Source organism: Drosophila biarmipes, chromosome 2R (genome assembly GCF_025231255.1).
Source record: "Drosophila biarmipes strain raj3 chromosome 2R, RU_DBia_V1.1, whole genome shotgun sequence".
NCBI lineage: Eukaryota > Metazoa > Arthropoda > Insecta > Diptera > Drosophilidae > Drosophila > Drosophila biarmipes.
In genome coordinates this window covers 21,818,657-21,840,043 of record NC_066615.1, presented here as the reverse complement: position 1 = coordinate 21,840,043, position 21,387 = coordinate 21,818,657, and the positions used below count along the sequence as shown (strand labels likewise).

At 44.4% G+C, this 21,387-nt stretch overlaps 4 protein-coding genes across 6 annotated transcripts; 2 read left to right on the top strand and 2 right to left on the bottom strand.

The window, feature by feature from the left end:
• Positions 1–91: 91 nt before the first annotated feature.
• LOC108022168 (zinc finger protein 277) lies at positions 92–1,639 on the top strand. The gene is made up of 2 exons (XM_017091012.3): positions 92–377; positions 434–1,639. Exons 1-2 carry the CDS (start codon positions 131–133, stop codon positions 1,540–1,542), a joined length of 1,356 nt encoding a protein of 451 aa, XP_016946501.1. The 5' UTR covers positions 92–130; the 3' UTR covers positions 1,543–1,639.
• Positions 1,640–1,902: 263 nt separating this feature from the next.
• Positions 1,903–2,876, top strand: LOC108022215 (uncharacterized). Its single transcript, XM_017091069.3, has one exon. The coding sequence runs from the start codon at positions 1,958–1,960 to the stop codon at positions 2,534–2,536; it is 579 nt and encodes a 192-aa protein (XP_016946558.1). The 5' UTR covers positions 1,903–1,957; the 3' UTR covers positions 2,537–2,876.
• Positions 2,877–3,157: 281 nt separating this feature from the next.
• LOC108023048 (long-chain fatty acid transport protein 1) lies at positions 3,158–9,788 on the bottom strand. Of its 3 annotated transcripts, XM_044091998.2 has the most exons (6): positions 9,683–9,788; positions 7,271–7,529; positions 5,326–5,564; positions 4,575–5,219; positions 4,314–4,515; positions 3,158–4,256 (listed from the first exon to the last, which is right to left on the bottom strand). In XM_044091998.2, exons 2-6 carry the CDS (start codon positions 7,400–7,402, stop codon positions 3,315–3,317), a joined length of 2,160 nt encoding a protein of 719 aa, XP_043947933.1. In that variant the 5' UTR covers positions 7,403–7,529; positions 9,683–9,788; the 3' UTR covers positions 3,158–3,314. The 3 variants fall into 3 exon arrangements, with proteins under 3 accessions (XP_043947933.1, XP_016947780.1, XP_016947781.1); XM_017092291.3 differs by lacking the exons at positions 7,271–7,529; positions 9,683–9,788 and adding an exon at positions 6,285–6,516; XM_017092292.3 differs by lacking the exons at positions 3,158–4,256; positions 4,314–4,515; positions 4,575–5,219; ... (1 more) ...; positions 7,271–7,529; positions 9,683–9,788 and adding exons at positions 5,961–6,216; positions 6,285–6,515.
• Positions 9,789–18,024: 8,236 nt separating this feature from the next.
• Positions 18,025–20,373, bottom strand: LOC108022174 (protein twist). Its single transcript, XM_017091018.3, has 2 exons — positions 19,029–20,373; positions 18,025–18,544 (listed from the first exon to the last, which is right to left on the bottom strand). The coding sequence occupies exons 1-2, from the start codon at positions 20,237–20,239 to the stop codon at positions 18,295–18,297; spliced, it is 1,461 nt and encodes a 486-aa protein (XP_016946507.1). The 5' UTR covers positions 20,240–20,373; the 3' UTR covers positions 18,025–18,294.
• Between the last annotated feature and the right edge of the window lie 1,014 nt (positions 20,374–21,387).

Sequence of the window (21,387 nt, the reverse complement as noted above, 5' to 3'; positions counted from 1 at the left end):
TTTATATTTTGTTAGATTTTTGTTAACAATTTTGTTCAGTGTAGAGCATATTTGATCATATACTGCAGTATTTTTTGCCTACACCCGAACGGTCCTACTAATTCTAGGAGCAGAACGTAAACACCGCGGAATGGAGCACGAGGTGGCTGTTTCTGGGGAGGATTGCCCCCCAGTGGGTACCAAACCTAGTCCGCCACTCAAGCCCTCGGCCAATACGGCCATTAAATGCCTGAAGTGCGACAAGGTTTACATATTTCCCGCCGACAGAGACGACTGCCTGGCGCACTTGTACCTAGAGCACCGCCTGGTCATAGCCGATGTGGAGGACATAGCCCTGCTGGAGGACTACCTGCAGTACTGGGAGAAGGAGTTTCAGGGTAGGAGTACCCCCACCCAGTAAATGCACTTTCAATTGACGATTCCCCCAATTTAGCCCATGAATTCGAGCAATATTGCACCACCATGTTTCTGGATCAACTGCCCGATGGGAAGTATGCCAGGAACGAGAAGTACTACCTCCTGTGCGATATCCTGCCCCAGGACTACGAGCTGCGACGCAGGCTGAAGGAGAAGCGCCTGAGTGAGGCCCTCGAGCGCCACCAATTCGAGCTAACAGACAGGAATTTCAGCAAGGAGTGCCTCTTCTGCAGGACAGTGATCAAGGGACTGCGGGCCGACTACCTGGACCACCTGTTCGACAAGCACTTCCTGCTGGTGGGCAAGCCGGAGAAGCTGGTCTACGTCGACGAGCTGCTCGATCACCTGGAGGAGAACCTCAACCGGTTGATGTGCCTGTACTGCGAGAAGATCTTCAGGGATCGGCCCACGCTCAAGGAGCACATGCGCAAGAAGGGACACAAGCGGATCAATCCGAACAGAAGGGAGTACGACAAGTACTTCCTCATTAACTACAATCGTGGACCTGCGGGTCCAACACCCCGGAAGCAGCAGCACCACTCGAAACGAAGACAGGAGACCGCATCTGTGTCGACGGTCGCTGATCCCGAAACCGGCAGCGTGGACTTTGACAAGCACTTTGCCCGTCCGGACTCGGATGGCGAGCATGATTCCGACTGGTCGGACTGGGCGGCAGACGGTGAGCCGAGTGCGATTAAGTGCCTGTACTGCCCCCATCCGGGGCACAACTTTGCCGCCCTCAAGGACCACATGGTCGGTGCCCATCGCCTGGACTTCGACAAGGCCACCAGCTCGCTGAACTTCTACCAGCGCGTCAAGGTGGTAAACTACCTGCGCCGCCAGATGTGCTTGCTGCGTTGCGTGACCTGTGACCTGCAGTTCGATGAGCAGGAGCTGCTGGTGGAGCACATGGCGCAGGAGCAGCACTGCGGCATCGGAGACAAGGCCAGCTGGGACAAGCCGGAGTTCTTCTTTCCCTACTTGGAGAACGACGGGCTGCTGTGCGTGCTGGATGATTCGGCAGGCGATGATCCGGAGACCGACGTGCGCATCATCTCCGAGGACAGTCTGGCGCAGATCAACAAGGATGCGGAGCGGCTGTCCCTCGAGAATTTTAAGCTGTAGAAGGAGTTGCTGATCCAGAGAAAGAGATTTTTAAACTGTATAGTAAATACCCGATTTAGTTTAAAGAAACTAAGTAAATAGTTGCATAATTATGAGAGTGGTCTTTGTTTATTTTATTTTTATTACTACAAAGCATTAACAGATTAACAGATTATCTAAAAAACCTATATAAAGATCGTTATAAATGTAGGTATTTAAAATTGTTTGAAGAACCCACCTAAGGGTTAATATCCGACCCCGGCCAGTGTGTACCCATCAGATGCCTAGCGAGGTCACCTTCCCGTTAGCGAGTACACACACCTTAAGTATACTTTTTGGTATCTTTTAATTAATAAATGTGGTATTAATTAGTATATTTCCTAGAGGCTGACATCATTCCTGCAACCAAACAAAATAAAGAGAAATCCGGCGAAAAATGGAGGCCCTGGACATTCTGGAGAAGCGCATCGATGCCCTGACGCGAGTACTGGGTCCCGTGCAGGACTCGGAGCCGGGTGAGGGCGTGGTCGACGCCCTGTGCTCCGCTCACGCCCTCCTGGGCGAAGCCACCACGGGCAGTGTTCCACTGCAGCAGTGTGTGAAGAGATCGGGCGAGCTGGAGAAGTACCTGGACCCCAACTTCCTCGAGGAGCAGCAGCAGGTGCGCTCCAAGGAGGTCTACCTGCATGCCGTGGCCCCCGAGCTGCACGCCCAGGCCGAGCAGCTGGAGAGGATTAAGCAGCTGGAGCCGGCCCTGGGCGCGGAGTACTTCCGCAGCATTCCCGCCGAGTGCCTGGAGCAGCTGAAGGGCATCACCCAGAACAACGGCGAGTACGCCCAGCAGAGCGAGCTCATCGAGGAGAGCCTCGTTTTGGCCATGAAGCGCTACGGCGAGATCCAGGCGGGCCTCCTCAGCTCCCTGGACGCGATGAGCGACCGGCTGGACCAGGTGGAGGAGCGCATGGAGCAGCGGAAGCGGGCCGAGCTCAACAAGGATGTGCCGCCCAAGGATTGAGCAAAGATCGCTTTAAAGACTGCTGAAAGTATTTTATACGACCCGGTTTCCACGACCAAATCATAGTCAAGTCTGGATTTGCGTAGTTTGCATCTTTCAGTTCTTCATAAAACTATCAGCTCTTACTCTTATATACTATGTAAGATCCAGCAAGCTGCTAGTTATATTGAATACTGTAACATAAGCAAATAGCATTTGATTGGAACTGGAAGTGGAATCCGGATATTAGATTTTCTAATTGCTCCTTCTCTGTGGCTAATGATGCTCTTTCAATTGTAAGTTTCCTTTTTTAAAGTTATTTAATAATAGCACAATAAATTACAAAACTAATCAAATACAACTGCGATTGAATTAAATTGCCTCCTACAAAAAGGAAATTACTTGAAGAATGTGATCCCATTATCATTTAAAGCAATTCATTATAAAAATGTCTTGAATTCTATGGTAAATAATTTTAGAAAATTTCGTTTTTTAGAATCAGCCCATATGAACAATTTGATATAAATGCTTTTATTATGTTTTTAAATATGAAGTTAATTAACAATGAATATTATTGTCCAAATGCTTATCACGTAAAAAATAATTACAATAAGATATGACAATTATTCAAAGAAAGGTAAATTTCCTTTGTTAATGCTTTTTATTGGCAGCACAATAAACCACATTACCGAAACTAAAAATAGTGGAACCTCGGTTTTTACCCAACCGAAATCCTGCTTACTACACACTAGGCACAGTCTTGACTTCCCTTCTTCTCCGAGAGAGAAGTCGCGGGGTTCTAGAAGCGCAGCTCGTTCCGCAGAATCCTTTCGTATACGGATAGGGTGAGCGGAGCATAGGCGCCATCCGGTTGCACGTAGAAGAGCTCGTCCTCGATGAGCTCCGGATTGAAGCCCTGCTGCTGGAGCTCCACTTTGCGCAGCTTGAAGGTGCCCGTGAGGTCGATTCTGCGCAGGAATCTCAGGAACTGCGGCCGCGCATAGGTGGGCAGGGATTTGGCCAGCTCCTCGCCCAGCTGGCTGACCTTCACCTCGCGGGCAGGATCGTAGATGGCCGCCATTCCGGCCCTTCCCTCCGTGTGGGGTATGCTCACGCCGTACACGATCACGTCCTTGTAGCCAGCCAGATTGCTGAGCTGCGCCTCCACCTCGCTGGTGGACACGTTCTCACCCTTCCAGCGGAAGGTGTCGCCGGTGCGATCCCTGAAGTACAGATAGCCCCGCTCGTCGGCCACCAGCAGATCGCCCGAGATGAAGGCCATGTCGCCCTTGGCGAAGACATCGTGGACCACCTTCTTGGAGGAGGCCTTCTGGTCAACGTAGCCCAGGAACTCCCGGCAGGGATTGCCCCTCACAATCTTGCCTATGAAGACGCCCGGCTCATCGGGCTCACATCTCTCGCACAGTCCCTGGCTGTTCCTCAAGGGCTCTCCCGTGTGGGGATCTGCTTTGATGATCGATATCGGATAGATCTGCGGCAGTATCCGGGAGACGAAGCCAATGGCTCCCACCGTGCTGTCGTTGTTCATGATGTTGGCATTGCCCTCGGTGGCTCCGTAGAATTCGCCCACTTTCTGGATCCCGAAACGCTCCACGAACTGCGGCCAAATCTGTGGCCGCAATCCGTTGCCGAACACCATGCGCACCTGGTGCTTCCGATCGTGAGGAGCCGCTGGAGTGGCCAGGATGTAGCGACACATCTCACCAATGTACTGCCCAACCTGGGGATATGGAATTGTTTAAAAATGGGTTTTTGGATCACGGATCACGAGTACTACCGTGCACTGGAAGCGTGCGCAGTCCGAAAAGTAGCCGGAGGCACTGAATTTCTTCCTGATGACCACCGTGGAGCCAAAGAGCAGGGCCTGACCCATGCTCATCACTCCGCCAGCAGTGTGATAAAGGGGTAAGGGTGTGTAGAACACATCCTGGTCCTTGAAACCCAGAGTGTAGTGGATGCCCGCAGCGATGAAGAAGTACCTAAAGGAATAGAAGTCGCTTTTCAGGAGGGGATTACATTTTTAAATGGAGAACCTTACCGCGAATGCGTGATGACGGCTGCCTTGGGTAGTCCCGTGGTCCCCGAAGTGTAGATGTAGACTAGCTTGTCATGATGATCCGCTCGAGAGGCACCAGCGGCCACCTTATCCTTGGCCGCCGTCTCCAGGAGACCGTTCAACTGCTGGGCCAATCCCTGGCTGAGGCCCTCCGAGGCCACCATTTCCTGTGAGGGCTCGTCGTTGAACTGATACAGACCCACGTGGGCGGGCAGATCCTTGGCTATGTCCATCACGGCGGAGCGAAAACTGGCCCCGTAGATGACCGCCGTGCACTGACCCACCACGATGCTGTGCTGCAGGGAGGCCCCCCGGAGATTCGTGTTTATCAGCGGCGTGATCACCCCGATCTTGGAGAGACCCAGCCAGGTGGCCACGAACTCAGCGCGGTTCTCCAGCAGCAGGCCCACCACGTCGCCCTTCTTGTAGCCATGGCTGTGGAACACATTGGCCACCCGGTTGGAGTGCTCGTTCACCTGCCGGAAGGTCCACTGCTGGGACTCGCTGACGATGGCCAGCTTGTCCGGCTGCCGGGCCACGTTCGCCTCGAAGATGTCCCCTATGTTCAGGTTCTTCCGCTCCTGCCGCTTGATGAACATCAACACGCGGATGTAGGCGAAGAGGGCCCTGCGGGATATGCAATAAAATATTTACTCACAAGTATTCAGTAAATTTATTTGCTCATAATACTTCTTAGAGTTAAATATATATTTCTAATAAAATATTTGCTTACACAGTGTCTCGGGGAGTGGTGACCGCTGCTATGTAGAACCATCTCCACCCTGGACGCACCAGCAAAGTGGCCACCAAACTGGCATATAAGGTAGCCACTCCATACCAAGGTCCTTGGTAATAGAGGATCAGGCCGGTGACAGCAGTTAGGATGGGGGCTAGAACCCACTGAAGACGACTCCGAAAGTTGCACTTCTTCGATGGTTTTAGGGTTTCCGGAGAATCAATGGTAATGGTGACCTAGAAAATGGAATAGAACCTTATACTATAAATAAAGGTAGATTAAACCAGATTAAATTGACGTTTGATGTGATGATAAAATGAATTTAGGTGTTTTCCTAATTAAAATGGCAAATAAGGAAACCTCCGACAATTTTAAGACACCTTATAAACAAATCAAGAGGCAAAATACGATAATAGAAATGTGTGTATAATGTCACTCTAGAGACAGACAGTTCCGCCGCATCGCTCATACGCCGCGTAAGCCCGCGCGATACGGGTGTTGGATGACAAATAGAATGACCCCCACCCTGACCCCTCCCGATGAGGTTTATTCAAAGCTTTTCCTGATCTTCAGCTAATTGCTTGTTGTTTAATTTGCACTCCAGCCACAGCTGCCCCATAACTTATTCCGCATCGATCAATTAGCACTTTATTTAGGCAATTTGCAAACAAACAACCAAAACAGTGAAAAAGGCAAACACACAAAAAATATAAGTGGTGTGAGGATGAGCAAGATCTAGTGGCCAAATCGGTGGGCATTGCGACCGGAGGAGAGCTCGCGGAAGTGCATCAGAGCCTTTTTCTCGGCGTCGGAGGCCAATCGGTTCGACAATCGGATCAGAACGCATATGGTCAGCGCCGAGATCAGTCCCAGCATAAAGAACACGATCTAGTTATGCACACGGTATGAATAGTTCTGTATATGGGGATGTGGGGTCTGCAGGGACTGCCCATTACCTTGTGCCAAATGGTCAGTCGGTGCTGGGGGACCCTCAGACCACCGTCTTCTACCAACGGATCGTTATCGCTGCCCGTCATCATGGTAGGCAAACCTTTGCTCGACTCTCTCGACCCTTGGCGCTTGAATGGTTCAGCCGTCTATCGGTTTGTTTTGGGGTTTTTCCTAGGCGACTGACAGTTGGTTCGGGGAAGTATTGTAACATTGAATTTTCAGAAGGTGTGACGGTTCCTCGTAAAAGCAAACTGATCGATTTTAAAGGGGACTCCCCTAACCTAATCACCTATTATTCTTCTTTAAATTAGCTGGAAGTTCTACAAATAAATCATAAATCGTAGACTGTATGATGAGAAAGATATATTGGTTTTCTAAAATATATATAGGTCATTTTCACTTTCTAATAACCTAAGTTATTATCTTGTCGAGCCCTAAAACAGGGTCTTTAAAGAAGTATATCCTCCATAAACTACTTCAATCAGATGCTAGATATATTGTGTCGTGAAGTGCACTAAAACTAGTTCTATAAAAACGTATTCCCCCCACGAACCGAGCTCATTTTAATAACCTCCATTAACAGCCATTTGAATTCACCCTGATCTTGACTTTCAAATTTTTTCGGACCAACTCAACGAGAAGACATAGTTTGGGCTGCAATAATCTTTCGTATAAAACCTGATTATGAGCTTTATCTGAACAGATGACCGATCGCATAATACCCAAGACCCAGACCTAGTCCCGGTTAAAGTCAACAGGCCAAAAGTAAACTGGTTTCGGTTTTTTCTGCGGCTTTCGTAGATGCTTGCTTTTGATGGCAACGTGAGTATTATTGTGTTGTCAGATAAGGCTCAGCTCGATGACGAGGGGCGGGGACGGGGATGACGACCCACCTAGTGAGCACAACAAAGCGAATCAAGCGCGAAAACCGAAAACCATATGTATTTTGACCACACTCGTGCGAGTGGATGGGTATGCGATGTGTATTTACCTGTGGGGGGTTCAAGGCCGCCGAACTTGGGGCGGCCGCAGAGCCACCATTATCCGCAGTGTCAGCACCACCTGTAGTAGCGCCACCCGTGGCAGCACCACCATCATCAGCCGCAGCGCCAGCGGTGCACATTTTACTGATTTCGGATTTAACAGCACATCCACAGGGGCTGTGAAGTGATGTGGTTTGCAGTCCGGCTCGGTTGGGTCTTCAATTAACTCCGTCGTTTCAGGTGGTTTTTATTGTGGTCTCTCGATGGCTACACATGGAAGAAGATTTAAAATTTCTATGTGTTGTTATTGGTAAAAAATTAATAAAATATATACTTGATATATATTCAAAGTTCAAATAACAATACCTAATTTTAAGATCTTTCGATTTATGCTGTTCTTAAAACTCTGATATTCCTATTAAGACTACAAAATTCTTTAAAAAATTAAAATTAAAAAATAAATTAAATTGAATTCAAAGACTTTTTTATCTATTACTCGTAGAAGAGTTTTATATTGATTATCAATACCCTCCTCTTGCCCAAATGTTGTTTTATTCGGACTATTCATTCAAAAGTTATAAGCAAAAAAGCAAGATCGGGAACAGTCGATTTGCTGCATGCACATCTCCATCTCTTTCGCACTCCTAGCGCACCTTTCTAGTAATAAGTGGTACTTTTTCCCAGTGCACTTTCGAAGCGAAATTATGGGTAATTAGGCGACGTGCAGCAGTCGGAAGGGGCAGACAAAAGGCACAAAGAGAAAAGCAGATACAACGATGTGGGGAACTTGCAATTGTAGTGCACAAGTGTCACCGCAGAAAAGATGGAGAAAAATTGCTTTTTTGACGCGGTTTGAATGATGCTGCGACGTTTTTCTTACTTTTCATTTTCAGTTTTTTAGTTCGGCAAGCGACGACAGTGTGTTTGCGAGCCCAAGGTGAGTTTTGGGCTTTTGGGGTCTGATGCGGCTGTTTATGCGCGACGAATGGCAAGAGTTGAGTCAAGTGAAGTTCCAGGTGGGCCATAAAGCCGTTAATGTATGGTAACTCACTTAATGGCGAAGACAATTAAACTGGGCCTAGAGTTGAGGAAGTGGGCTTGGGCTGGAGGAAGGTGTCTGCATTTGAACAGGAAGTGGCATTTGTTTACTTTTAACGAGTTTACGGATTCAAGCCGAAAACGTTTAAGGTCATTTCAAGACGTAATTGATTTCTAACCGTTTGAACTAAAATACGATGATGTGAATTGGAACGAGCAAATTAACACTTTTATAGTTGAATATATTTGGTCTAGGTAACAGGCTTACTTGTTAATTTTCTTTAATATCCTCCCATATTTTTAATGTAATTATTTTTATAGTGATAGGTGATAACCCCAAATTATATACACAAAACAATTCGTAAAATTTAATTGTTGGCAAACATGCATTAAATTCTCATGCATTTAACGGCAAATTAGCTAGGAGAAATCAAATTTAAATAGCGAAAAGCTCTAAATGATTTGTGTTGCCTAGTTAATGGCTGTTATGTCAAACAATAATTTATTTAAATAAGCTTAACCCATTCCCTTTCGCCTTGTTCACTAATTTGCCAATGCATAAACATGGCTTTTTCTCAGCCTGCGGCTCAAAACTTAAATTCCAGTCCTCGTGTTGCAAATTATTTTTTTACAACATTTTGCACATGCAAACATTTAGTTTGACGGCTGTTGTTATAGTGGTTTCTTTCGGTTTTTTTGTGGCACACATATGGATAAACACATAAGATCGGCAGAGATCATTAAGAGATGCGGATGTTGGCGACGCTTCATCACTTTCACTGAAATCTTCTCCTTTCCTTTGTTGGATTTCATGGCCTTTTGTGGGTCCCACTTCCCAAGCTCGGAACTTTCAGGGGATTAAGATGTACGCGATGAGATGTGGGATGCGATCAAATTGCGGTTGAAATTGCTGCGCACTCTATTAACTTAATGGATATATTGCACGCACAAATAGAAACGAAAGAGATTTATTTGGAAGATGAAAAGATTTAGTGGCATATTAAGGTAGCATTCTGGAGCTTTATGATGTTATTAAACTTAAATATATTTAAAACTTTAATTGAATTTAATTTGCATTTTTAGATCAGGGACTTTTAGTGGTGGTTTAGAGTTATAACTTTGGATTTTTATTTAAATTTTAAAAGTTGAAGAACTGCAAAAATAGATTATGATAACATTTTTATTGAAGTTGCTTGAAAGAAAATTATCCACAATTTGCCACTTTATAATTTCAGTTATTAAGCTTTGAGCTATACACTTAAGTTATCATTTTGCACTCCACATGAAACAAGTTCGACTTATAAAGACTTTATTTTATGGAAGTTCAGCTAAAACTTGAATTATCATTAAGGAATACTTAAGTACTTTTAAAGATTTTTTACTTTTTTTCCAGGTATTTCTTTTTCGTCAGGCGGCAGTTTAAATCGGAGTTTAAGCCGGTCGCGTCTTTCGGCCAACAGCTTCGTTCATCAACTGCGCCCAAAAAGCTAACTGCCTCTGCAGCCGTCGCTGCCGGGGCTCTGCCGCCGCCGACGTCGGTGGCAACAGGTCGCCGGCGCAAAAATCGGAAAACACAGATACACACTGACACACAAAGAGCCAAGCTTCGGGTCGGAGCTCGGCTTCTGAGCCAAGTTAGCAAAGTGCCGCTGCCGCTGCTGTTGCTGCTGGTCCGCTGGAATTGCCAGTTGCGATTCTGTTTTCGCTGTGTGTTTGCACGTGATTGCGCCGCATGCAACATGTGTATTGTCTTATTTGCCCTGCCTCTTAAGCGCGTTTCCTTTGTGGCCATTAACATGTCAACAACCACGGAGCGTCAAGAATGTGGCCATAATGGGAGGGAGTAGGGGGTGGCGCTGTGGGAGGCGAGTGGGGTGCCGCTGGGGGCGGGTCGCGCGCGGTGCAGCGCGCATTTAATTCAAAACACGTGTCTCACTTCGTACTCTCTTTGTGGCTGTTGCCCTCAGTTTCGCGATTCCTTCCCTCGCATTTCTTTCTATGTATGCACTGCGAGAAATCGGAAAAAAAATATATATTTATGCTAAATTTAGCTTTAGTCGTTTGCATTTCTTTAAGCTTTCCCAGCTATACGAAGAGTATTTTATACTGCGAAACCTGAATATATATTTATAAATTGAAAAGACCTTTTAGAAAAATTGTCTATCCATAAGTGCAATTTTCCCACAAACAAATTTACAAAACTACAAAACCATTCCAAACTAATTTCAAATTTTTAAGATAATCTTAGTATTTATTTCATAGTTATCACGTATTAAAAAATAAAGTTAAAAAAATATATAATAAATTAAATAGTCATTTTAAATCGAAAACAAAAGGCCGTACCTTAATATGCAAATTGTTTTCTATTTTTTTCTTGGTTTCATCCCAATCTTTTCTTTCCGTGCACTAACAAAGTACGTCTGTGCCCATGTACATGTATTTTCGTACCAGCAATTGATGCGTTACCCCTATGCCGACCTCTTGCCCCTGCCCGAAACTCGAAAACTCCCTGGCAAGTGCAACGCAAACCGTTTATTAAATATAATTTTGCATGTTGATTTCTTTAGCTCAGATCGCTCGCCATGACTCTGCTAAATTGTTATAAACAGTCTGTGGGACTGAGAAATACAGATCTGTAGAGCCAGGCGGGGGCTTGGATCTGAGGAACTGGGTCAATTGGGTGTTGCCAAACAAATTTGGGCTGTCTGTGGTGAAGGTTTTTGGTCAAATAACAACTGTGCATGAGGCACTTTAAGCATGCATTCAGCATCTTTAAATACAAAGCTGTAATTCGTATCGAAGCATCGACCCATTCTGGGTTTATAGCTCCAATTGCTTGGATCGTAGCTGATCTTAGGTAGCTGGAAGTTCCAGTCTATTAACTAAAAGCTGGTATTGATATTCAAAGAGCTTTAATACCGTGATGTCATATTATAGGAGAACCCTCTTAACAAGACTCTCGTTCATCTTAATAGTTCTAATTACACTCGTACACGAACCCAAAGCTCGTCAGAGGTTATAATTGTCTGAGCTTCGACTTGGGAAAATAACAAGTGAATCATGATAAGTATCTCCCCACAGAGAGGCAGAGTTCAGGTCACAGGTACAAATCTGATCTTGTAATTATCCGAACAATCAGCTTGAATATCTGAAGGGGCTTACTGGGTCTTTATATGTATCTATATTTGTTTTGGTGTTCGAACAAAGTGAATTGTTGAAAAATATATATTGTAAGTATCTAAAGCAATCGAACCATTAGTTAAACGTACTGGTGTTATTATTATTTTTTTAAAATTGTTAAACTATTTATTATTATATTCGTTTTAGGTAAGAGAAGGTATTTGAATACTACAAAATCTATTTTACAGCTCCCTACAAAGTTGCACTGTCCTTCTTCGCGATCATAATTTCGCGGTCCATTTACCTACCTGTACAACATAATTCATATCTGTCGGCACAATCTCTAAAATGGCAACGCCTGGCAGTCCCTGCTCTACAAGTTTTATAGTTCCCGCCAATCAACAGCTCGTCGCACCCCCTTCGCGCCCCGAGGTGCCCATAACAAGGCTCCAAAGATATGCCCGACATTCAATGGTCTTTTTCACACATGCCCAACCGGAGACATAAAGTGTCTGTGCAAAAAATGCAGTCGCACATACTCGGTTTATATATGCCGCGCACTGCCTTTATATAGTTCGGAATATGTTCTACCCTTCGGGGCCTGCCCTTCGCCCTCCGCCTGCGGCACTTGAGAAGGGAGCTGCCTGCTCGGCCGGCTTCTTGGGGATTTTGTCAAGTGGATTCTTGTCGAGTCTTTGAGATCATTAAAACAACATCGTTAGGGCGTCCATAATGAAGTACTAAAGAGGAACCCAAGAAGCAGTCCCTCGAGAGTGCGACTAAGCCCCGAAATGGAGGAATTCGATTTCAAGGCGATGTTTTATGGGTCTAATGATTAGTTCTAGAGACGCACTGTCGCCTCCTCCGACTGAGACTAGCGCAAATCCAAGGAGATGTGTGTATACTTTCTCCTCCGACTTTATATGGCGTATTGTGTTACGTCCGGACTGATGGAGGCGACCGTGAAAAGCGCGGCGTGGAAAACTCTCGCTTCAACTTCGACATCGATGTTCATATCCATCAGCGGTGGCATGAATAATTTTTCGCCATTGAACCGTTTATTTGGGGTATATTGGGTAGGTTAGTCCTTAGGGATTAAATGGGTAAAAATAATATATATAACAATGCCTTGTTTTTGCAAATATATTATAGTTTAGGGACTTAGGTAATATATTTTATTTTAATTTAAAAGGGATTGTAAATAAAAACATAATATGGGTTTAAATTAAATTATAACTCTATCATATCATACAAATCATTAATATACGTGGGATATATGATTAAATTTCGAGTTGATGGTCTTACTGAAAAAGTATATGATTTCTAAGTAAATATATTCTATCTAACTTTGACCTAAAGGGTACATCATCCTCCGACTTTCTGCCGCCTAATTGGTTTTGGTTGTATGTTTGCCGCCCAGGAATCTTGCTCTTCATCGTCTATATGTCTATATTTCCGTATGTATGCCCGCCTTTGGGGACGCTCCCGCGCTGTCAGAAATTAATCTTTTCCCTTTCGCCAGATGTTGCTTCTGCCGGCTGCGGTTGGCCAAAGGGGAACGCGGGGAGGGAGGACTAGGGGTAAGTCGAGATCTTGGCGCAAAGTGTCAAGCGTTTACATCAGAGATGATCGGGTTCCCAGAACAAGGAATTCACCATTTTGATTCCTTTGATTCCCCGTCATTACTCTTTTGTTGTCCCCTGCACACCACTAAAATAATTCGGAAGGTAATACATAAAGGTATATACTTAAAATTTTAAGTTTGTTACCAAAGTATTATTCTTCTACTGCTTACAACATCTTAAAAATATTAAGGGATTTTTAAACTTTTAAGGAGTAATCTTAAGTACTTAACTACATTTATAATCTTACATATTTCGCAAATAACTTGTCCTAAGCCAATCCCATAGTTTATACATTTTATCTTTGTATCTGAGCCTCAGATCTTGGACCTTTATCGGTTCTATCTTTGATCACATTTTGACCTGCAGTTGAGAAAGCGTTCTCCTTACTTCCTGAATTTTAGGGACCCCTTTGTGGAGTGGGGGGAAGTCAACAGTTTTGCCTGCGGGCCAAGTCACTAAAATGTTTTTATGTAAATAAACAAAAGTTTGGTTTGGTTTTCCCTCCTTTGCCTTTGTTGTTGCTGCCCGGGATGTTCCTTTTTGGATGTCGACCGCCGTCGTCGTTGGGCTTTTTTATGGATTGTTTTTTGTTTATAGACAACTACAGTCGGGGTGTGTGGGTATGTATGGCTGTGAGCAACTCGCTTTTTATGTGCTGTGCGCATCTTCGGCTGAAAAAATATAAAAGCAAAATATTTATGCGACCGATGCGAGGCACAGCCGTCCGTCACTCCGTCCAGAATCGGATCCCAAATGGGGGTGGCAACGGGGCGGATGACTGAGAGTCGGAGCGAGATGTCCGCAGTAGCGATCGGCCTCTGCTACCCCTTTTTTCACGCCTCCGAGCAATTACTTCTGCTCGAATACCCTGCAAGTGCTACTGAAATATGGGGTGTATCCTCTGTGGGCAACCAATTATTTAATATATTAATAAAAGGTTGGAAATTTAAAATTGAATATAATAAAAGAGAAAGATACAGTTATACAGATTCGATGGGAAAAGAAGAATTATTTACAAATAATTAAAAGAGTTCTGATTAATTTCAAGAAAATGTTTTTATTTAATTGATAAAAGTATATTTTAATTTGTTAATTATAGTTTCGGGAATATCAAATATATCAATATATTTTTACATAATATAATTTGTTTGGAATACTTAAACATTAGAAGCATTTTAACTTGGAAATTTCAACATGCCACTTCGAGATACTTACCAGATTTATAAAAAATATTAAAAAATGGGAATGTGTTTTACAACAACTTAATCATTAGAGAGAAACTAGTAGTCGAATGACAGAAGCTAAAGTCGTATTCACTTGTCTTTTTATGAACTTCCACACACACACACACCGAAGCACCCAGCTAGGCCATAAACAAACATTTACGTACGCATTAATATGTATCTTGTAGATGCACAGCCAGTACATTAGCTGGGCTTTTTGTTATTGTTGCTGATGGACAGATCGGCCGACTTCATCATCGGTGGCCATTAGTCAGGGTTCGACCCCTCGCCCCTTCGCAGTCCCATCCGCCGGAGCATCTATGAGCTTTGATCGCTGATTGATTGGCCAAATGCACTCGAAAATGCAGGCAGCACCTCCGCACATATATCGATGATTTTAATTACTTGAGCCGTTGAGCAGTTTGCATACTCGGTTGTCGGTGCAAGCGTTGCGTGAACCAGATGTTTTCCCCAGGAATAGGGGTGTCGAGATGGGTCTGGGGAAATCCATGACATGGGAGTGGCAAGGGGGCGAAAAAATAAGCATAGTGTTCCAAGGGAAAATAAGAAATGTTTTAAGGATTTCGTCCTGAGATCATCACAGTGAAGATTTCTTAAAAAATATCAATCAAAATATAATTTGAATAAGATTTGAATAATCTTAATATAATGACAAATATACCTGAATTGCATCTTAAAACTGTTATATGAATGGATATAAATTTAATTTCCTTATAAATAGTTTTAATATTTTACCTCTCCCCGCAACAACCGATGATACCTACGCCCATGCGTTTAGGACTGGGGCAGGGGGCACCCAGCCTCCCACTGGCAATCAATCAGCGGGTCACAAATGAGTCTGCGAATGGGTCACAACAATGCATCGCGATCTCCGAGTGGCCAGCGAAATCGCTTCCGTTTCGGCTTCCTCTCGTCTGTCTGTCTGGTTTTACTTTGAAATCGGAAACGCTTCGTATAATTTTTGGACACACCGTTTTGACTTTAACATGGACACGGACACGGTCATCTGCCCGTCTGGGAATGGCTAGGGGATCTCGGACAGGAATGCGAATTCATGGCTGTAAGCGGGTTGTTCACATTTCTGAAATTTGCCAAGAATTCGTTGGAACAATAAAAGTAGCTTGTGTTGCATTTTGGTGAAACTATTTATTCGCCTTTTGATTAACTGATACATAAGGATTTCAAAGAAAGATTTTTGTGAACATTTAAGGTTAAAGAAAGGGGTTATACGAATGGAACAACAATCGGCTTAGGATGTTTGTCCCTTGTATGTCTTTAACCATATAATGAAATTAATTTGCTTACTTAATTATGATATACTTTCGAATTAACCAAATATAAGCACTTGTTTAACAGCATCTATAACATTTTCCCCTAAGAAATAAGATGCCTTACTCAAAGCCTGCATCAAAAATCTAACGAAAACTATGGCTGAAGTATTAGTTTCACTTATTGCACTTACCGCGTAGAATTTCCTCTGAACATTGCTTTAGTTCAGCCCCCATAGAAAAGATATGAGGGGGGAACCACCTTGAGGATCCCAAGAAGGAAATTCATAGCTACCTAAAAACGGGAGACACAAAACTGTCAACGCCCCCTGCTCAGAACCCACCACTCTCCTTCCTTTTCAAATATTTGTAAGTAATGCCAGGGGCTTCTCAAAAAAGTGCTGGAAGAGCGGCTCAAATGTCAGGGGATCATAAATGCTGTAGCTAAATTTAGAACGTGCCGAGGGTGGATGGGCTCGCCGCAGGACGAGCGAGGTCCCAGCAAGGACATTGCCTCTTAATGTGTGATTTTAGCTAAGTTATTCTTTTTCGCAAGGCTGATTCCCACACATGGTAATCAATGGCATGTGCTATGCGCCTAAGGACTGCAAATCTCGCTGCGCAGCGAAAAGGACCTCATGCCAGGGGACAAACCGATTTCGTACTATTTTCCCAACACATGTGTGGGCGAGAGGACTCGAGTCGACTCGCAAATGAAATGAAAACAATGCCAGGATTTTTCCGGGTCCCTTGCCACGATTTTCAATGCCCTCGCTGACTCTCGGAGGGAAGAGGAATAGGCGCCGCCAGTTCAAATTTGGGATCTACCATTTATATTTGGGCCTCTGCTACTCGGATTCATTCATCAGGCTCCGAAAATGGGCGTTCTGGCAACCAATACTCGTATAAATCAATTGTTCTTGAAACGCGTCTCTGTCTCCTTCTATTTCCCTGATTTCTCTTTCATTTATGTACCATATAGTTTTCCGCCTTAATTAGATGCGGAAATTCTTTGGAAATTCTGTGTTCGTTATACGACTATTGCCAGAAAAATAAAATGGTGATTCGGGTTTATTGATCTGTTGGGCCAGCTAGCCATCGCCTTGATTAATGGAATATTTGGACAAACATGGGATAGAAAAACAAGCCGATTCTCAAAAGCATGCTTTTGATTTCTGTGTTTTTGGACAATTGATTTCCTATTGAAAATAGAAAATATAATTCCTTGCATACTCCTTTATTTAGAAACGAGTTTTGTAAAATGGTTTTAAGTATTTAAATTTTAACTAAGAAAATGTAACTTTACTGAACTAGGAATAATGATAAATGCCACAATTAATAAAATAAAGGAAAAGCATTGTGTTAAATATAGAATTTAATATCTAAATGGGTGTGGATCAGGGAGATCCTTCTTAAGCGAGTTTTTATTATTATTTTACTTGGAAACATAACCAACGATTTTTTATGAATGATAAAGAATTAAATTCCCAAGGCATACTCATTTTTTTCCAAGAAAAGTAAATCAATTGGCACGAAATAAATCATTCAAAAACATTACCAATTCTTTGGTCGATGTGTGAAGTGATCAAACAAAAAAAAGGGGTCTAAGTGGATAATTTCCCTACTTTCCCCCTATCCTTTCTCAAGTATGATGTCGCATTATCTGAGATAATCTCCATGATACCGTCCCCTAATAAGTTCTAACACTTTCCAAATGAGTACTCCCCGGCCCACGAACGGCAACCTGTCAACATGCATGCGATATGCTAATTTAACCAGATCCAAATACAAATCTATATTTGTATCCTCACAAAATGTGTGCAGATCTTCAAGAAGATCCAAAATAAGCTGCGCACAATGTATGTAGAGCGTTGAGCACTCTCGCGCACCGAGAGCTGTCATTTAAAAAGCAATTAAGTCAACAACTATGAACGAGATATTCGAAGTCTTTGATGAGGACGGGTCCAGTTCAGTTTCAGTTCCAGTTCCCCAAGAACGGCGACTAAATTATCTGACTGGGCTAATTATGAGCATTTTAAGCACGCATTTTGGCGACATAAATACTTTGCTCGGTTTATATATTCGGTGGCTGGTATACTTTGTAAACAGTTTTTATGCTTTTGAACATAAATCAACCGGATGTGGATGTGTTGCTCCATCGCGCTGCCGTCTGCCTTCCCATGAACACCGAGCATCTATAGGATGCAATGTGTATCTCGCAGATATTATGTGTACATACAGTCCATCTGTCGGCGGAATGACGTTACGCTCTAAGTATGTCGACGTCGCTTCGATTGTCTTCGCTCTATAAGACAAAAAGTTTCAAACCGGGGCCCGACCCCCCCAGCGAAGACATTTTCGCGCCCAATTTAGTGGAGGGGACGATCCAAAACCACATCGGAACGAAATGAGCGGAGATATACCACAGATATAGAGGGGGAGAAACGAAAAAATGCAAAATGGCGACTGGTTTTGTTCATGGCTTTTCTTTCTTTGTTTCTTGGCTTGTTTCTTGTTTTTACAATTAATTTAGTTTAGACTATAAAATTAAATAGGTTTTAATCGTAGGTTTAGACTTATATAAGCGACACACGTATATATGGAAAGAGTGACAGAGAATTGAAGAGTGAGAGCGGCGGGGCTCTGGAATTCACACGATAGTTGCTGCTGGTTGCTGGAAGCCCTCCTGGATCCTTGGCACATATAATCACTGCGTATATAGTGTCCCGATCCGGTGCTATGCCTTCTGGTGCTGGGCATCGCCCTCCATGCGCCACACGCCGAAGAGGTAGCTCAGCTTCTCGGGCGGGATGATGGGTGCTCCGTTGGCCTTGCGCAGGCACTTGAGATCGGCCTCGGCTCCATTGGCGGCGGCACTCAGGAGCGAGCTGGCCGATCCGTAGGCCGAGGGGGATCCCTGGGCCTCCAAGGCCTTCAGCAGGGATATATCGCTCGAGCTGAGCATGCGGCACAGGAAGTCGATGTATCTGTAGGTGAAGAGAGGGATCCTTGGTTAGTTTCGGGTTACGATAAAAGGAGATTTGATTATCATAAGGGATCCTTTTCGAATTGTTTCTATATTTTTAGGGATTTTTAAAAGAAAAAAAGTATTAAATTACAGGGGATCAATAAAAGTTACTATCAAAACAAGGTGTTAAAAATCTACATTTTATAAAGTAAATATAGAAATCTATTACAATCCTTTGGCCTGTTATGGAAATTCGGTAAAGGATTTTATAAAAAACGTAATAGATTTTACAAAAAAAATCCTTATAATTCCTTATGTTTTGAAATAATGTGGAAAATCATGAAAGGACTTTTTGGAAATAATATAGGATGATAAAGCTGTGTTTTAAATGGATATGAAAGTAAACCTTTCCACATCACCAAATCACATTAATTTCCATTTTCATTTTCAATTCCTAACTTCAGGACTCCTGTTTTTGGAAACTTTCTGGGAAGACATCTTACCTTGTGGCCAGTTTGAGGGTCTGGATCTTGCTGAGCTTGTCGCTCGGGAGCGTGGGGATGATCTGCTGCAGGGACTTGAAGGCGTCGTTGAGGCTCTGGGTGCGCTGGCGCTCCCTCACGTTGGCCATCACCCGCTGGTTGCTGAACTCGTCCGCCTCCTCCGTCTTGCTGGGCTTCCTCTTCAGACGCCGCCGTGGCTTCCGGAAGGCCTTTCCGCCGGCATCCGATCCGTCCAGCAGGCTCCCAGCACTGCCATCATCGGCCAAACAGGCGGGCGACATGACGCCTCCATTGAGATCGCTCACGGAATTCAGGGCATTGTGGCGGGCGTACTCCATGTCGTCCCGATCCGAGCTGGAATAGGCACTGCCGTTCAGGGAGTTGGCCGGCTCGTAGCCCTCGAAGCTCTGTCTATAGGCGTTTTGGAAGTGCATCTGGGCGTGATTCTGTTGGTGTTGCTGCTGTTGCGATTGCTGCTGTTGCGACTGCTGCTGGTTCTGGTAGAGTGGCAGGAAGACCTGGGCCTTGTGCTCGGGCAGCTCCTCGTCGGGAAACTCGAAGTGCGAGTGCGGGGAGGTGCAGGTGCTCTGGACTCCTGGGCAGGACTGGGCCGAGGCCACCTCGTCCACGGTGGTGGGCAGGTAATCCACGTAGATGTGTTGCTGCTGCTGCTGCTGTTGCTGCTGATGTTGCTGGTGGATTAGCTTCTTGTGCTCGGGCTGCATGGCCAGGGATCCTCCGTTCTGGCAGTCGTAGTCCCCACTGCTCCGGGCCCGCTTGCCGTGCTCGTTCCAGGCGGATCCTCCACCGCCTCCATTCTGGGACTCGAAAGCATTTGTGGTGTTGCTGCTGGTGTTGTTGTTGTTCAGCTCCAGGCTGGCACTCTGGGCGCTCTGATTGCTGCTGGTGCTGAGGACCTCGTTGCTGGGTATGTTGTAGTCGGTGTCCTCCAGTTCCGTGATCCCGTAGGCCGCATACTCCGAGGGCAAGGGGGCGTACTGGGGCTGCTGCTGCTGCTGCTGGTGCTGATGTTGCTGCTGGTGGGTCTGGAGGTGTTGCTGCTGCAGCTGGTAGCCCGACTGCATGTAGGCCTGCTGCTCCACCTGGATCAGCTTGATCACATTGTGCTGCAGCTCCATGATGTTGGGCAGCGTGGGCTTGTAGCTAATGTCCAGCAGCACTTTGGGCGACACCGAGCGAGCGCTCATCATTTGGTGATGTTTCAGGTGTTACCAAATCACTTCTTATGTTAGAATTGGCTGCAGCTTAGTCTTATGTTTCCGAACTGATAGATATTGTATCTTTTTTCACGCCCGCGTCTTGGTGGATCGATCTGCTCGCACGCACTCACGGAACGCAACTGACGCACGATCCTTCCGGCCATTGCTCAAATTGACATTTTGCGACTGCTCGACGGCCATTCGCCGCCGCCGGCCTATCGTCGTCCCGTTCGCACGCCCTCATACGGCCGTCTCGCTTGCTCCCAATGGCGGAAGCTGCGGGGCAGCGCAGGTATGACGTCAGGCGGCGGCGGCGGGGGATTTCGATTTCCTCGAGCGGCAACGGCGGCTGCAAAGTACAAAAACAAAAATAAATGGAAAATGTTTGGAAGAGCGCCTTGACTCTGCGCTCTGGATTTTTCATCGCCCTCTCTTGGGTTATTCTCTGGGTTTTCTCTCGATCTGGGAAAATATCGGGTAATGGACCCTGGGAAATGGGAATGGGAACTGTCGGCAATTTTTGAAATATTTTTACTTGTTGATTCAAAGAGGGGAGGAGAATATCTTTGTATTATTGCTTGTAAATGTATTTCCTTTTTGGTGAAGTTTGAAGAGAATCTATGAACTGACATTGTGTTTTTAGCAAATCACTTTAAAAAAAAATTGAAGAAAAAACTACCAACTAAGAACTCGTATTAGTTAATTTTACTTTTCAGAATTTATTCGTTAAAAATATATTTGAGACAATGTTTAAACAACAGTATCGTGAAGGTATTTGAATCCGTTGTGTTGTATAAAGTATTTTTTGTACCATATCGGTTTTGTTTTTGTCAGATATTTGTTGTATTCATACTTTATTTTCAATCAAAAATTATTTATATAAAATGGTATTTGTTTAGAAAACTAATGTGAACCATTTAAATCTTTTTGAACCTCATTTACGATTTTACGTCAACTATTCTAAACTTAATTTGTTGTTCTATGAATTTTCAATTCATCAAATCAACCATCTACATAATTTATAATCTAAACAATTTGGGGTTAATAAGGCATAGTATTTTATAAATAAATGTCAATAAATCGCCTAGATCAAAAACCAGTTTTATTTACTTTATCTGATTGAAAATTTTCCCAATCAC

Excerpts from the sequence above, each read along its gene's own strand:
- LOC108022215 (XM_017091069.3), top strand. The coding sequence starts at position 1,958 with ATGGAGGCCCTGGACATTCTGGAGAAGCGCATCGATGCCCTGACGCGA.
- LOC108023048 (XM_044091998.2), bottom strand. The coding sequence starts at position 7,402 with ATGTGCACCGCTGGCGCTGCGGCTGATGATGGTGGTGCTGCCACGGGT. Across the intron at positions 5,220-5,325 it reads ACCACTCCCCGAGACACTGT|GGCCCTCTTCGCCTACATCC; the intron begins GTAAGCAAATAT and ends CATATCCCGCAG. Across the intron at positions 4,516-4,574 it reads GCCGTCATCACGCATTCGCG|GTACTTCTTCATCGCTGCGG; the intron begins GTAAGGTTCTCC and ends CTATTCCTTTAG.
- LOC108022168 (XM_017091012.3), top strand. The coding sequence starts at position 131 with ATGGAGCACGAGGTGGCTGTTTCTGGGGAGGATTGCCCCCCAGTGGGT. Across the intron at positions 378-433 it reads CTGGGAGAAGGAGTTTCAGG|CCCATGAATTCGAGCAATAT; the intron begins GTAGGAGTACCC and ends CCCCCAATTTAG.
- LOC108022174 (XM_017091018.3), bottom strand. The coding sequence starts at position 20,239 with ATGATGAGCGCTCGCTCGGTGTCGCCCAAAGTGCTGCTGGACATTAGC. Across the intron at positions 18,545-19,028 it reads ACCCTCAAACTGGCCACAAG|ATACATCGACTTCCTGTGCC; the intron begins GTAAGATGTCTT and ends CTTCACCTACAG.